General features: G+C 44.0%; 1 protein-coding gene across 3 annotated transcripts in view; it reads right to left on the reverse strand.

Moving 5' to 3' along the window:
* The window catches only part of DEPTOR (DEP domain containing MTOR interacting protein), a 64132-nt gene that overhangs the window by 25648 nt on the left and 23552 nt on the right, over positions 1-14932 (reverse strand). For all 3 annotated transcript variants that reach the window (XM_081012725.1, XM_081012724.1, XM_081012723.1), the window contains exon 5: positions 8330-8508. In XM_081012725.1, coding sequence (XP_080868851.1) covers positions 8330-8508 — 179 coding nt within the window. The remainder of the gene's footprint in view (positions 1-8329; positions 8509-14932) is intronic.

Below are 14932 nucleotides of genomic sequence, written 5' to 3' on the forward strand. Positions count from 1 at the left end.
GAAGCTCTGGGTCACGTGCATGGGCATAAATAGGTCCCTCAAACTGTTTGGACTGCGTCCCATTGGCCAGATTGCACCCAGCTTCGAGGGACCTACCAATCGGGTGTTGTGGCTGACCAATCGTACCCACCCACAACACAGGGTGTCAGTTTTCCAGGTCTCACCGCAGTACGTGCTCTCTTTAAGGGAGGACCTGATCTGCCAAAATTTCATTATTCCAAGTGCTGACAAAAAGACAAATTGCTGCGCTTCCTGCCATTCGCTTCTTCAACTGCCGCTTGCAATTATTGTTATTAAAGAGATTCCATCTCAGCCTGCTTTATTTCAGCTTTCTGGTTTATTTCAGTGGCAACTTTATTGGCTCGCCCCACCAGGTGTGCTTTCCAATCCCCCCCCAAGGCCTTCATTAAGCTGAATAGTTTTAAAATTAAAATTGCAGAGGATGTTACATTTTGTAGCAATTCATTTCCTGGTTCCTAGATTCTAATTACACCATGGATGGTGGCTGACTTCATTATGCAGAAAGCAGGTGATCTCATGGTTTTAAATATATGCAGTGATAACTGCGGGGCTGAGTGGGTGAGAATGAAACAGAGCTTCAGCACTGTAAGTAAAAACCAAACTCAGTGGTAGAGAACATAAGGCTAGCTGTCTCCTAAGTCTGATTCCCCCCGCCCACCACATACACTGAATATCCACTTTCGCCAGCTACATTATTTTCAAGTTTGGCCCAGCTCACAAAGAAAATATCTGAATAAAGTCCACTTTATTTTCCTACATTCACTTCCAAGAATCTTCCAAGAACTGAATAAAAAAGATTTCGAAGAAATCACTGTCATTATGGAAAACACCACAGATTTCCAAATCTTTAACTCCTCATCTTTTGAACATTTGGTGCATGAATCTTCTATAAATGCTTTAGGATAGTGACCAATTTTTAAAAATACTCATTTCTTTTGCATTTGCAAAATCCTGTGTTTTTCTGCCCTGCCCATATTTCCTAGAGATTGATGACCTGATTTTCATGTTAAATGTGCACCTTTCATCTCTGCATAACCCTGATGTGTCACACACTGCCCCACTAAGTACAATAGCAGAGGGGCTTCCCTTCCAATTTTCCTCCCAGTGGAGAATAAATACCGCAAGACAAAAACATATGATATTGCAGAGAGCTTTCCCCCATTCCTTCCAAAGGCTTTTTGGTCTTCAGAGCTAATCTGGCATCTGTAAATGTGCTTTAATGGTAGCATCAATTCAGAACATCTACCCTGTCATTAAAAATCCAGACGTTCAGTTACTGGTGTTCATCTATCTTTCTATCCAAGCCAATTCCCAATATTATATCCCGCTCTCCTAATATTTCATCATGTTTTACTGGGCTCAAGAAAAGAGACATTTGGTTGTTCCAGGGGGTTGGACTTAAACCAATGGGTTCAAATTACAAGAAAAAGGATCTAGACGAAACATTAGGAAGAGCTTTCTGAAGATATGAGTGGTTATGCAATGGAATGGACCACCTTGGAAGGTGGTGGACTATGCTTTGTTAGATTATTTTAAGCAAAGAGTGAACGGCCATCTATCATCTATGCTTTAAAGGTGAAAAGGTAAAGGACCCCTGGATGGTTACGTCCAGTCAAAGGCTATGAGGTTGTGGCGCTCATCTCACTTTCAGGCTGAGGGAGGTGGTGTTTGTCAAACTTCCTGTAGAGGCAGGCAGTAAGAATAGATTACTTTTGAGTGACCTTCCAATTCTATGACAGAGGACAGTTTGATCTCTAAAGGCAAGGAACAGTTTGTCCCAACTGCAACTGTGTCTACAGATGCTTTTACTTTTGCCATCCATTCCACCATGGGAGAAACACAACCTGTACCACTCCTCTCCCTTCTGAAGGTAGCTGAAATATTAGGGAAAGGGGCATTGCAACCCAGTCTCAGTGAAGGTGACAGATCTTTAGCTAGTCTACATTTCTAAAATGCTTGTGCTGCATTCCGTAACAGTCTAATGTCATACCAAGATATAGATCCCGGGGTGGGGTTATATGCAGATGTATAGTAGGGACGCGGGTGGAGCTGTGGGTTAAACCACAGAGCCTAGGACTTGCTGATCAGAAGGTCGGTGGTTCAAATCCCTGTGACGGGGTGAGCTCCCGTTGCTCAGTCCCTGCTCCTGCCAACCTAGCAGCTCAAAAGTGCATCAATGTGCAAGTAGATAAATAGGTACCGCTCCAGCGGGAAGATAAACGGTGTTTCCGAGCACTGCTCTGGTTTGCCAGAAGTGGCTTAGTCATGCTGGCCACATGACCCGGAAGCTGTACGCCGGCTCCCTAGGCCAAAAAAGCGAGATGAGCGCCGCAACCCCAGAGTCGGTCACAACTGGACCTAATGGTCAGGGGTCCCTTTACCTTTATAGTGGGGTTGTCAGCATGAGACAGCGGCTACACCCCGGGAATGGCTTTGACTGGCCAAGCTACACCAAGTGAGGGCAGCCAATGGGAGTTAGACTTCCCCTGCATACAAAGACAGGCCCTAGTGCATTGAGTGGACAAGACCAGTAGTGGGTCCAATGATCAAGAAGGAAGTTTCTGCATGGGCTGCAGAGGGAAGTGAGGAGCAGATGGGGCTCATCAACCTGGGAAGGTAGCCCATCTAGGAGAAGGGAGACTCTGGTCCTAAACCTCTGCTGCCTTGCAGGAGATCTTTGGGAGAAGAAAAGGCCCACACAAATCCAGAGTGGATTCCCTAAGACCATTGGATGGTGCCTTGCACGTTTTCTTCCAACAATTCCTGCAGCCAAGCTCTGAATGCAGTCATTCAGTACATGGTATGCATGCATCTCAAGTTTACCAAATTGGGAAAGACCAAGGCCAGCTTAAGGCACAGAGCATTGCCAGAAAGGGGTGGCATTTTCAGATAGAAGTTCAAGAGGAAACAGAAGGTTCTGGTTAGAGAGGGAGCTGGTGTAACATAGTGGTTAACCTAAAATTCTGGTTGGAACCTTGTCTCTGCCATCAACTCCACAGATGTCTGTCCCCTCAGTCTCACCTACTGTACCTGCAAAACTGGGATAATAGTACTGCAAGGGTTGTTGTAAAGGTTATGACAAAGTAATGCACATGAAATGCTATATACACTCAAAAGCGTTATAGAAACACAAAACATTTATTATTATTCAGACAGGCATTTAGATATGAAAGCTCTTGCCTCAATGCTTGGATCTGAACTAAAGTTGACAGTCAGGCCCTTTTCTATGACAATAAATTAACTAGAGAAGGAAACTGCATGCCATTATTCTTTGTGCTTATTCAGCAATAAGGGTAGCCGAGTTCTATTATAAACTGTGACAGCAGTTTATAAAGACAACCAATGAGGCACAAAGGTATTTTATCCTACACTCATTCGTCAGCCAAATATCTCATTCAGCTCTTGCCAGGCTACAGCAGAATGCCAATTAGTGTTAATTGAAACTGCATTGACAATGCTGACATATAAGTCACAAAGAATGGCTCGGCCCTTGGAGAGCAGAGGAAACTTGCCAGCGGATCCATGGTATTTACTTGCAAACTGAGCAGACTCTATAAAGATTGCAATAAACAGACAATGGAGTGAAAAGCAGGCAGCTGTTGTTATTTCAAAGTTAGCTTGCAATTTGGAAACAGGATGGGGGGGAGGTGAGAAGGGAAGATTTCTAATTTTTTAGCTATGCTCGTTTCAGTATAAGTACAGATGCAGTCATAGAATCATAGAATCATAGAATCATAGAGTTGGAAGAGACCACAAGGCCCATCGAGTCCAACCCCCTGCCAAGCAGGAAACACCATCAGAGCACTCCTGACATATGGTTGTCAAGCCTCTGCTTAAAGACCTCCAAAGAAGGAGACTCCACCACACTCCTTGGCAGCAAATTCCACTGTCGAACAGCTCTTACTGTCAGGAAGTTCTTCCTAATGTTTAGGTGGAATCTTCTTTCTTGTAGTTTGGATCCATTGCTCCGTGTCCACTTCTCTGGAGCAGCAGAAAACAGTCAAAACAGATGTTATTTTTGTTTGCTACAGCTAAAATCCATAATCATTCCATCTCAGCTGAGTGTAACCAATATCATTTCTAACTCGGGTGAAACACAATGAAATCTATAGAAACTAAGTCTCTAAACCAAATCTCCTACTGGCAAAGTATTATAAATAAAGAGCTTAGCCTCTCTGGGCTTTAATCAGATTTTACACCAGTCCTTTTCATCCTAAGTTCTTGGAAAGTCAATAAGAACACTCCATTTCTAACATTAAACAGGAACAAGGGAGTTGCATACATTTCCCCTGGCTGCAATTCCAGCGTGTTTCAGTTCCCCAGGGGAAATCTTGCATGACTGGGTCAGAAGACTGTCGGATTAGCCCATCAGTGCCCTTGGTAGCCGGCCAAAACTTATGGTTGCCAGTGGGAGGAAGTTGCTTGTTTTCAGGTGGTGCGTTAGAATGTTTTGATTTGATCGGGGAAACCTGGGTTGCAGTCCTGTTCCATTTTTTGTTTGTTTGCTTGTTTTAATTTTTAATCACCTTCATCCCATAGGATTCCAGGTCATCCAGATAAAGTATTCGAATAAAACACAACATGCAATCGCGCAATTATTAAAATCTTTTTTAAAAAAACCAAAACCTTCAATAATGTATTGAAATTTCAGCCACAACAATTACAGCACAGCAGCAGACAGAAGACTAAATTGGGCTTCACACATCCTTGACCTCTCAAAGGACCAATGGAAAAGGTATGCCTTCAATTGATACAGAGAATCTGGCAAGAAAAGATACGGCTTGTTGACAGGACAAACAGGGCTGGCAGATTTTGGAAGAGACACTCCGGGCTCAGTCCTGCTCAGAATTAGCTGGGCAGCAGTTCCATTGAACTCAGAGGTGCTTTCTTCTGACTGCAGAGGATGGTTTAACTCATAACACACTTTGAACTTTAACAAAAGATCTTCAGCCTGCTTTAGCTTTTTAATGACAAATGCAGTAGTCACAAAATCAAAAGACTCCTGCTTCTTGGAAGAAAAGCAATGACAAACCTAGACAGCATCTTAAAAAGCAGAGACATCACCTTGCTGACAAAGGTCGGTATAGTTAAAGCTATGGTTTTCCCAGTAGTGATCTATGGAAGAGAGAGCTGGACCATAAAGGCTGATCGCCGAAGAATCGATGCTTTTGAATTATGGTGCTGGAGGAGCCTCTTGAGAGTCCCATGGTTTGCAAGAAGATCAAACCTATCCATTCTGAAGGAAATCAGCCCTGAATGCTTACTGGAAGGACAGATCATGATGCTGAGGCTCCAATACTTTGGCCACCTCATGAGAAGAGAAGACTCCCTGGAAAAGACCCTGATGTTGGGAAAGATTGAGGGCACAAGGAGAAGGGGACGACAGAGGACGAGATGGTTGGACAGTGTTCTCGAAGCTACCAGCATGAGTTTGACCAAACTGCGGGAGGCAGTGAAAGACAGGAGTGCCTGGCGTGCTCTGGTCCATGGGGTCACGAAGAGATGGACACAACTAAACAACAACAACGACTTAGAATCATAGAATTGGAGAGCTGGAAATGGCCACAAGGGTCATCTAGTCCAACCCCCTGCAATGCAGAAATCTTTTGCCCAATGTGGGGCTCCAGCCCACAACCCCCTGAGATTAAGAGTCTCATGCTCTACTAGCTGAGCTATCTTGTGCATGAGATAGCAACCCTGTGAAAGGAAAGAAGCACCCAGCCTCTCTTTGTGTATCCATTCCATCACAAACCATAGCAAAACTTGAAAGCCTCATTCACTTGCCACACCAACGAGGGTCTGCCAACACCCTGGCATGCCAGCAGTTGATATTATCGCTCCTGCTCTAGCAGGGCGAGTATTGCAACTGTGTTTCAATTCCCCTTCCTAATCCACTATAATACTGGGACATGGGTGGCGCTGTGGGTTAAACCACAAAGCCTAGGACTTGCCGAGCAAAGGTTGGCGGTTCGAATCCCCACGACGGGGTGAGCTCCCGTTGCTCGGTCCCTGCTCCTGCCAACCTAGCAGTTCGAAAGCACGTCAAAGTGCAAGTAGATAAATAGGTACTGCTCCAGCGGGAAGGTAAACGGCGTTTCCGTGCACTGCTCTGGTTCGCCAGAAGCAGCTTGGTCATGCTGGCCATATTACCCGGAAGCTGTATGCCGGCTCCCTCGGCCAATAAAGCGAGATGAGCGCCGCAACCCCAGAGTTGGCCACAACTGGACCTAATGGTTAGGGGTCCCTTTACCTTTACTGGTACAAGGCCAGGTGCAATCCCCTCACTTTCTTCCAGGAAGAGGGGAAGGGCTGGAGTTTGTCTGTGCAATGAAGTGCTTTCAAGGCAATTTAGAGCAGGGGGAGAGAGGTTCAACATGGTGGTCAGGTTTGTGGATCCCTGGGACTGCACCATTCTGAGTGGAAGAGACAGTTTCACTGCTGGGTAAAGGCTCTGGGTGATATTCAACTATGTTTTACTCAAGGGTAGGCCCATTAAAATCAGTAAGCCCAACTAAGCTAGGTCCATTCATTTCAGTAGGTCTGAGTGAAACCTAACTGAACATCAGTCACATACTCCACCCCCCCCCCAAAAAAAAGCTCTGGTGCAAGTTCTTAACAAAGGTGGCAAGAAGTTATTCAGAATCCAGTTAGAATGAGGAGAATCTACTGTCCAGAGATAGCAAGTAAAAGTGGTGCTGTGATACTTTCATTTTTTAAAAGATGGACAGCCTGCCTGAAGCAGGGGGGGACTGAAGGTGCCAAGGCTGATGGTGGAACCAGTATCCAATCTGTGTGATGTGGCAGATTAAGAACCTGCAGTGGCTTCTCTCTTTCTCTCCCCCCCCCCCCGCATTATCTTATCTTCACCCTGTTCTACCTCTCCCTTTTATCTCCCAGTCCTTGCCTATAACATGTTCTTGCCACTTCAGAGGCCAAGGGAGTACACTTTACTTGTGCGCTGTGCCCTTAGCAGCTGGCACCCTATAAATTACTCTCTGGCAGCAAGATTAATTGCACAACTATGATGTAAGCTGGCAAAAAGTCATTCGTTGCGTTATTTCCAGCCCAAGTTGAAGAGCAGTAAGATTAAAAAACCAAAGCAAAAACCCTCAGAGTCAGTTGTAATTCAACCCCTTTGAGGGTTGGCATTGCCAAGGGACAACAAGGAGTGAGCAGATCGCTACAAGTAAATACAGGACAATATGAAATGATGGATGATGTGGCCCAAGCCCTACACTACCCAACTCTCCCCTGAAAATTACCTTCTGCTGGCAACAACCAGTCAGAATTGGACTTAAGATGTAAATAACTTTTGCTACTCTCACAGTTTGCAGCTTTTAAAATCAACTGGACTTAAAAATAGTCAAGACTAAGGGCTTATCCACAGTTTGTTTTGTCCTGCTGCTTTCCCCTGGAGAAAGTCACTCTTTAGTGCTCAATCAGACCAAACAGCAACTTGGGTTTCCCCCCCGGATTGGCATTTGTTCCGATCTATCACTAAAGAGTGGGTTCTTCCTTGGAAAGGAGCAGGGCAAGGGGAAAACTGCTCAGACCCCTGCTTCCTATGCACAGCAAATGCGGGGTGTGGATGAGCACTAAGGCTGCATACACATTCCTGGTTGTTCTGCATTCAGTGCACTCCCACCACTGGTTTGGAAAGCAGTGCACACCTGACATCAGCCGCAATCCCTATCTGCCCTGTATCTGCCCTGTCACTCCTTAGGAAATACTGCCTTATGATGAGCTTGCCCAGCTTCAATCAAAATATACAAAAAGGAAAACCTTGCTGTGTTCTGAGATGGCGATGTGTACACAGCCCAAGTCCTATGCTGTTGTTTTAAACTGGACTCAGGTCACAACTAACTTTTCCAACTTTGGGCTCTCACAGTTGGCAGCTTGTGCTGAACTCTGAATCACAGGTTTTCCAAAAGGAGGAGAAACCACCACAACCAAACCCTTCTTGGGTTCAGCTGAAAAAAGAAAGAAGGATATACCCTTCTCAGAAAAAGAAATATAAGCTGCTCAATAGGACATGGGTCAAAATGACCAATCTAATGATGCCAGAACTACACAAATTGTGACCCACCAAACTGACCACTAACTACTAAGTATTAAGTACTAAGTTACTTAATATAACTTTCTGTTTTGCTGCCTGTCTGGGATTGCAAAAGTGAGGAGAATTCACAATATATATATGCCCACCGCTTAAAAATATGTAGGGTTAAGCAGTCCATGTTCAAACATGCAACCACCTTATGAGATCCTTCGCATCTAGACAGAGCTCGCTAAAGCAGTGAACATTTCTCACCATGCTGTATAATTCCGTGCTCCAGCAGCCTGCGACCAAGTTGTTCAGCTTCAGGCCTTGTGGTGGCCTCTCCTTCCTGGATCAACCAGTCAATCAGCTGAGATGCCATGAAAGTGCGTTCATATTTTATTCCTTCCTCTTCCCTGGCTTGTAAAAGTGCATTTTCGGTATTCATCAGCCTGCGACGAAAGAAGGGAGGGAGAGGAAACGTGAGAACATGAAGGTTAAACTGCAGAAATGTGTTCTAATTCCACCTTTGTCCAGGTTTACCCAAGGATGGAGCAAGGACATTGCAAGTAATGCAAGTGGTTGCTTCCAGTTGGGAGCATTTAAGAAAGGAGCCGGCGTACAGCTTCCGGGTCATGTGGCCAGCATGACTAAGCCGCTTCTGGCGAACCAGAGCAGTGCACGGAAACACCGTTTACCTTCCCGCTGGAGTGGTACCTATTCATCTACTTGCACTTTGACGTGCTTTCGAACTGCTAGGTTGGCAGGAGCAGGGACCGAGAAACAGGAGCTCACCCTGTTTCGGGGATTTGAACCGCTGACCTTCTGATTGGCAAGTCCTAGGCTCTGTGGTTTAACCCACAGCGCCACCCGTGCACTGCTCTGGTTCGCCAGAAGCGGCTTAGTCATGCTGGCCACATGACCCGGAAGCTGTATGCCGGCTCCCTTGGCCAATAAAGCGAGATGAGCACCGCGACCCCAGAGTCGGTCACGACTGGACCTTATGGTCAGGGGTCCCTTTACCTTTTTACACATAGATCAGAGGGTGAGGACATGCTTTGTATGCAAAAGGTCCTGCATACAATCAACAGCATCTGAGCAGACTGAGCCATATAGTAATGAAACAAGGATGTTTTTGTCCAAACACAGCTCCCAGTTCTTCCCTGCAAGGGCCCCTCATCATCCATAACAAAGCATCTATCTGCTATGCATTTGAAAGCTTCCAGGATCAATCCCCAGGATCTCCCTGTAGGGCTAGGAAAGATGCCAGTAGTCTGCAAGATTCATACAGGTGGTCTGCGGCATGTTGGTGGTGGAAGACATGAGACAGCGCATCCATCACATTAAGCAGTCAGTCTCTAACTGTATAGCTACAGTCTCCTTAAAAATGTTCCTCTTAACTGCCTTGCAGGTTTGATAAATCAGGCTTATCTACCCAACTTCCTTATGAAATATATGACCAGGAACTTAGTGGAGAAAGCTTGCAACATATTAATTGCACAGTGAAAGCTAAAATTAGACCTATGTCGGTTGTTTCAGTGGGGGGTAGGAACTGACGGTTGCTAACCAAGGAATAGGTCAATGAACTCATCCGAAACTTCGTGTTACGTGAACTGTGGAATAAGTTCACTTGTTCCTTCGCCTGAGTTCTTCTCTTCCTGGCCTACAACGTGAAATAACAGGCTTGCACCATTCGCACTTGACAATTTTCCAGATTTCTTTCAGGTCCACTAATGGCTAAACAGAGGTACTTCTTCTGTTTGTGAAAGGGGCGAAATCCTGTGAATGGAACAAGCTCTGCTGTAGGCATTTTTATAATTCTAATGGTACCAAGAGGGACGCAGGTGGCGCTGTGGGTTAAACCACAGAGCCTAGGACTTGTTGATCAGAAGGTTGGCAATTCGAATTCCCAACGCGGAGTGAGCTCCCGTTGCTCGGTCCCTGCTCCTGCCAACCTAGCAGTTTGAAAGCACATCAAAGGGCAAGTAGATAAATAGGTACCGCTCCGGTGAGAAGGTAAACGGCGTTTCCGTGTGCTGCTCTGGTTCGCCAGAAGCGGCTTAGTCATGCTGGCCACATGACCCGGAAGCTCCCTCAGCCAATAAAGCGACATGAGCACCGCAACCTCAGAGTCGGTCACGACTGGACCTAATGGTCAGGGGTCCCTTTACCTTCACCTAATGGTACCAAGTGTTTTTATTTTAATAGAATTTATCAGCAGAAAATGAAGCTTGAGCTAAAATACTTCCCCGACAGCATCAATAAAAAGCGAATCAGATGCAATAATCATTTGACAAACCCCTTTCCGTTCAAATGCAAAACGTTAGTTCTTGACTGCTGATACAGAATAATAGAAATGGTACGGACAACATTTTAGAGATGATACCTTCGATCACATCCTGTTCTCTCTAAAGCCAATAAACATTAAACTTAGGCTTTTTCTAAGCAGCTCTTATCCCGGTTTTGTAGACTCTGAGTGGGAATTCTTTGTTAATAGTTCTTTGAGGAGTCTATAAATAACATGCCCGGCTGCTTGGTGTGGCCAGGAAGAACAAAAGAGATGCTAATGGCTGCAATGGACAGGCACATGAAAGGAATCTGGAAAACTGCCAAGTGGGGATTGTTGGTGGCAGCAGGGACCTCGCAGGACTTCCACATCAGGAATCCAGAAGAGATCAGCTAAAGAGCAGGAAGGACGGAGCAAAGACTCTGGAACTCCAGACCTATGCTGGTTTTATGCCACTTTAACCACCAGGACGTCTTCCGAAAAATTGTTCATGGGCTTGCTGGACAACTGCCACTTGCAGACAACTTCAAATGACAATAATGGATTGGCATAACAAGCTACAAGAATTTGCTGAAATGGCGCAGTTGACAAATAGCCTGAGAGGCAATTCAAAACAAAAATTCATGGAAAAGTGGGGTAGATATAAGATATATGTTCAAAAATATAGTAACGGTGCGCTATCTATGCTAGCATTCGATTGACGTTGGAGACAGACTGAGTTGAGAAATAAGACCAAGGGTACATATTGATATAGGAATGTATTAGATAAAATGTAAAGAAATATACAATAATAAGAGTGCATTCATTTGTAAAAAAGGAATATACAACGGGATAGACAGGAAGTCCAAAATGTGTTGGTACATATATGATTTTGGAATAGTTTTTTGTCCTTGTTTCTTTTCTTTAGGTATATAAACTTTGTATACATGCTGAAAATTATATTATAATAAGCCTTGTGAAGTAATATGATAATGTTTACCGATGTAACATAAGAACGTTAATAAATAAATAAATAAATAAATAAATAAATAACTCAAAACAAAACAAATGAAATGGGAATGATTGTTGACGCTGTTTCAGAGCTCGTCCACAATTTCTGTTCGTCCCAAGCCTAGAAAGAAAGGTCCGGGAAGTTTTCCGCTTGCCCCGTGCTTTCTAGGCATGGATCCGAATGGTTTTTTGGCTGCTTTCCCCTGGAAAACCTGTCTACCGCTGAATCAGAATGAACATCCAACTGCAGAAAAAAACTGTTGTTCTGATTCAGCAGTAAACAGTGGCTTTTCCCGGGGGGGAAGTAGCAGAACAAGTGGAAGTGTGGGCGAATGCTACATCTGCAGTGGGGATTTACCCTAACAATCCTGACCGCTATACATATAAGTAGGGCATGAATTTTGACAGATCAGATAAGGCATATCCCCAGAGGACACTTCTGCAGTCATGTCTGTTGTGAAGAAGAAGAAGAAGAAGAAGAAGAAGAAGAAGAAGAAGAAGAAGAGGAGGAGTTTGGATTTGATATCCCACTTTATCACTACCCAAAGGAGTCTCAAAGCGGCTAACATTCCCTCCTTTCCCTTCCTCCCGCACAACAAACACTCTGTGAGGTGAGTGGGGCTGAGAGACTTCAGAGAAGTGTGACTAGCCCAAGGTCACTCAGCAGCTGCATGTGGAGGAGCGGGGAAGCAAACCTGGTTCACCAGATTACAAGACTACTGCTCTTAACCACTACACCACACTGGCTCTCCACGGACCTGTGCAAGATCATCAATGAAATGCCAAACTTGGCGACAAGGAATAGCTTGAGCCAGTTGTGTTGCAACACTAGAGAGATGCGTATCAAAACGAACCTGATAAACCTCAGACATGAAAATATTCTTTTCTCATCAGTGTAATAGTTAAATCACCATACGCACGGGGCAGAAATCTTCAGTGAGCCAGTTTATACAGGCACTAGAACCAAACCTTCCTGTGGACTGCACCAGTTGCAGCTGCATGTAGTGGCGGCAGCATATTTCAAAAAAATCAGAGAATTGTTGAGTTGGAAGGGACCCAAAGGGTCTTTTAGTCCATATTTGAATGGACATAGCAGTTGGTCTCTATCAGTTCTTAGTACCTAGAGTAATCTAAATTTGTTCAACGAAGAAGGTTTTGTTCAAAATCTATGGAAATTCATTATAGGCTAGGAATCCACATATACAGTACATTAAAAAAAATCTCAGTTGCAGCATTCGAGGAACTTCAGTAATAGTTGCAAGGTAGATATAAGAAATTAGATATATTAAGAAAAGGTTTAATTATGATAAAAGTGAGTATTGGCAATAAGTAATATGAAATCGAAATATGGAATAGACGGGAGGTTGGGTCTTTAGTGTTAAGACCAATATATGTTTTATTGTTTGCTAAGAAAATTATGTGTCTATGGTTATTCCTGTGTGTAATTTGGTATTTGTGTTTTTTTCTTTTTTCTTGCTGTATCAATAAAAATCTTTAAAAAATAAATAAATCTCAGCAATGAAATGCAAAACTGAAGATGGTACTTATGCGATCCCTCGTGATATAAAATTGCTGATTTCATGCCCATTTGAGTGGAAACAGTAGGATACTGGATTATACACTAATCCTGGAAGTTTAATATAAAAAACATGTGTATATGCATTGCTAGAAAGATTACAGCAGAAAGAATAAATAATTGATCTGAAACTGAACCTCAGAAATGTCTGAGGTTATTTTTTGGGAGAAAAACCCCATCCTCCCTTCCAATAAAAATATAAGTTCTCATTTCTTGGGATTGTGTCTTATTAACTTTCAGTCTATGGGATGCAATGGGAATGATTCCTTTTAATTTAGTCCTCAAAACAGGGGCTAGAAAAAAAGGATAATCCAAACATAAATGAATAGCAATATTTTTAAGGAATCTGATTGGGGAAATTTTGAGCAAAACAAAAGTTCTGTTTTTGACCTATAAAGTCTCATCTACTGTAGTATGAATCCCTTCCAACACAGAGAAAGAGGGAGAGGGAGAGAGAAGCTCCTAAAATATATTGTGTGTCTTGGTTTTAATACTCTTAACCAAAGGATTTTTCTGGACATAAATTAGTTTAACTTTATTCATTATTGTCAATCTTGCCATGTGTATCACAGCTGATTTTAGGGGATTGGTTTCATTTGGTGAAAAGGCTCTGGATCCTGAAATGGAGACCAAATGGTCCAGAAGGCTTTCAGCAGCTACATTCCCCCTATGCCTGCCATGTTGTTATTTGGGGGTGGTAAGGCCTCCTTATGGAACGCGGGGGGTGCTGTGGGTTAAACCACAGAGCCTAGGACTTGCCAATCAGAAGGTCAGCGGTTCAAATCCCCGTGACAGGGTGAGCTCCCGTTTCTCAGTCCCTGCTCCTGCCAACCTAGCAGTTCGAAAGCACGTCAAAGTGCAAGTAGATAAATAGTTACCACTCCGGCGGGAAGGTAACTGGCGTTTCCGTGCACTGCTCTGGTTCTCCAGAAGCGGCTTAGTCATGCTGGCCACATGACCCGGAAGCTGTACGCCGGCTCCCTCGGCCAATAAAGCGAAATGAGCGCCACAACCCCAGAGTCGTCCGTGACTGGACCTAATGTTCAGGGGTCCCTTTACCTTTAAGGCCTCCTTACAACCAGCTACCTTCCCCCTATGGACGTGAATGTGCTTGCTATCTGATTTTGTAACCTCAAGATTCCCCGGTTCTCCTTATTCCATCAGCAGGAGGAAGCTGGGGTCTGATAATTACACCTTTCAACAGTCCCTGTTCTGGGGAGAAGCTAAACTGAGGCCAGAAAGCAAGCACAATCAACTGTGATTTGAAACCTCTTTACTGAGCAAATCTAGTTAGCTGCTTGCATCATGTATCCAGGTTGTTTACCCCATGTAATTCATGTACTTCACACACAGACACAAACTCTCGGAAGCTACGCATCTGCATGCGATGATAGCTAATGCCTCCTTAATTTTTGGCAGGGACAAAATGTTCTGGGTTTTAGAAAAGAGGGGAGGAAAAACAAGGATCTTGCCAGGGGGCAAACTAGAGAGTGATGTGTAAATCCAATAAACATTATCAAAAGCTATCTTAATTTGACTGTGTTTTATCCACACAGGGGACACATCCAAACAGTGGACAAAGAGTTTAAACAGAGTTTAATTTTTAGCTACTCAAGCATGCATGGTCTCGCCATGGTAACAGGAAATAAAAAACAAGGTGCAACAGGGAGATTTTATTGTCCAGACACAAGCCCACTGTGCAAATGAGCCCTGTAATTAAAATTAGTAGAAATATGCCCATCATGGTAAACATGTGTGTGTGTGTTCACATGTGTGCGTCTATCAAACGATAAACAATGTTAAACACATCCCATTGGTATTCACAGCAACATCAGTTTTGGAGTGTTGACTCTCACTGAAAGTGGAATTGAAGAAGGAAAGGCTTCAGTTCCCCCTCTCTGCCTGTCTTGATCTTGATCCTGAGCAGACCACCTAACAGGTTCTATAAGCAATTTTAAGAGATAGGTTGCAATGTTAGAACACACTCTTTTATGTTTAGTTTTGCAGGGGTAGATGAGTAAGG

The sequence above is a fragment of the Podarcis pityusensis genome, assembly GCF_964106645.2.
Source record: "Podarcis pityusensis genome assembly, chromosome: 7".
In the NCBI taxonomy this organism is placed as follows: domain Eukaryota; kingdom Metazoa; phylum Chordata; class Lepidosauria; order Squamata; family Lacertidae; genus Podarcis; species Podarcis pityusensis.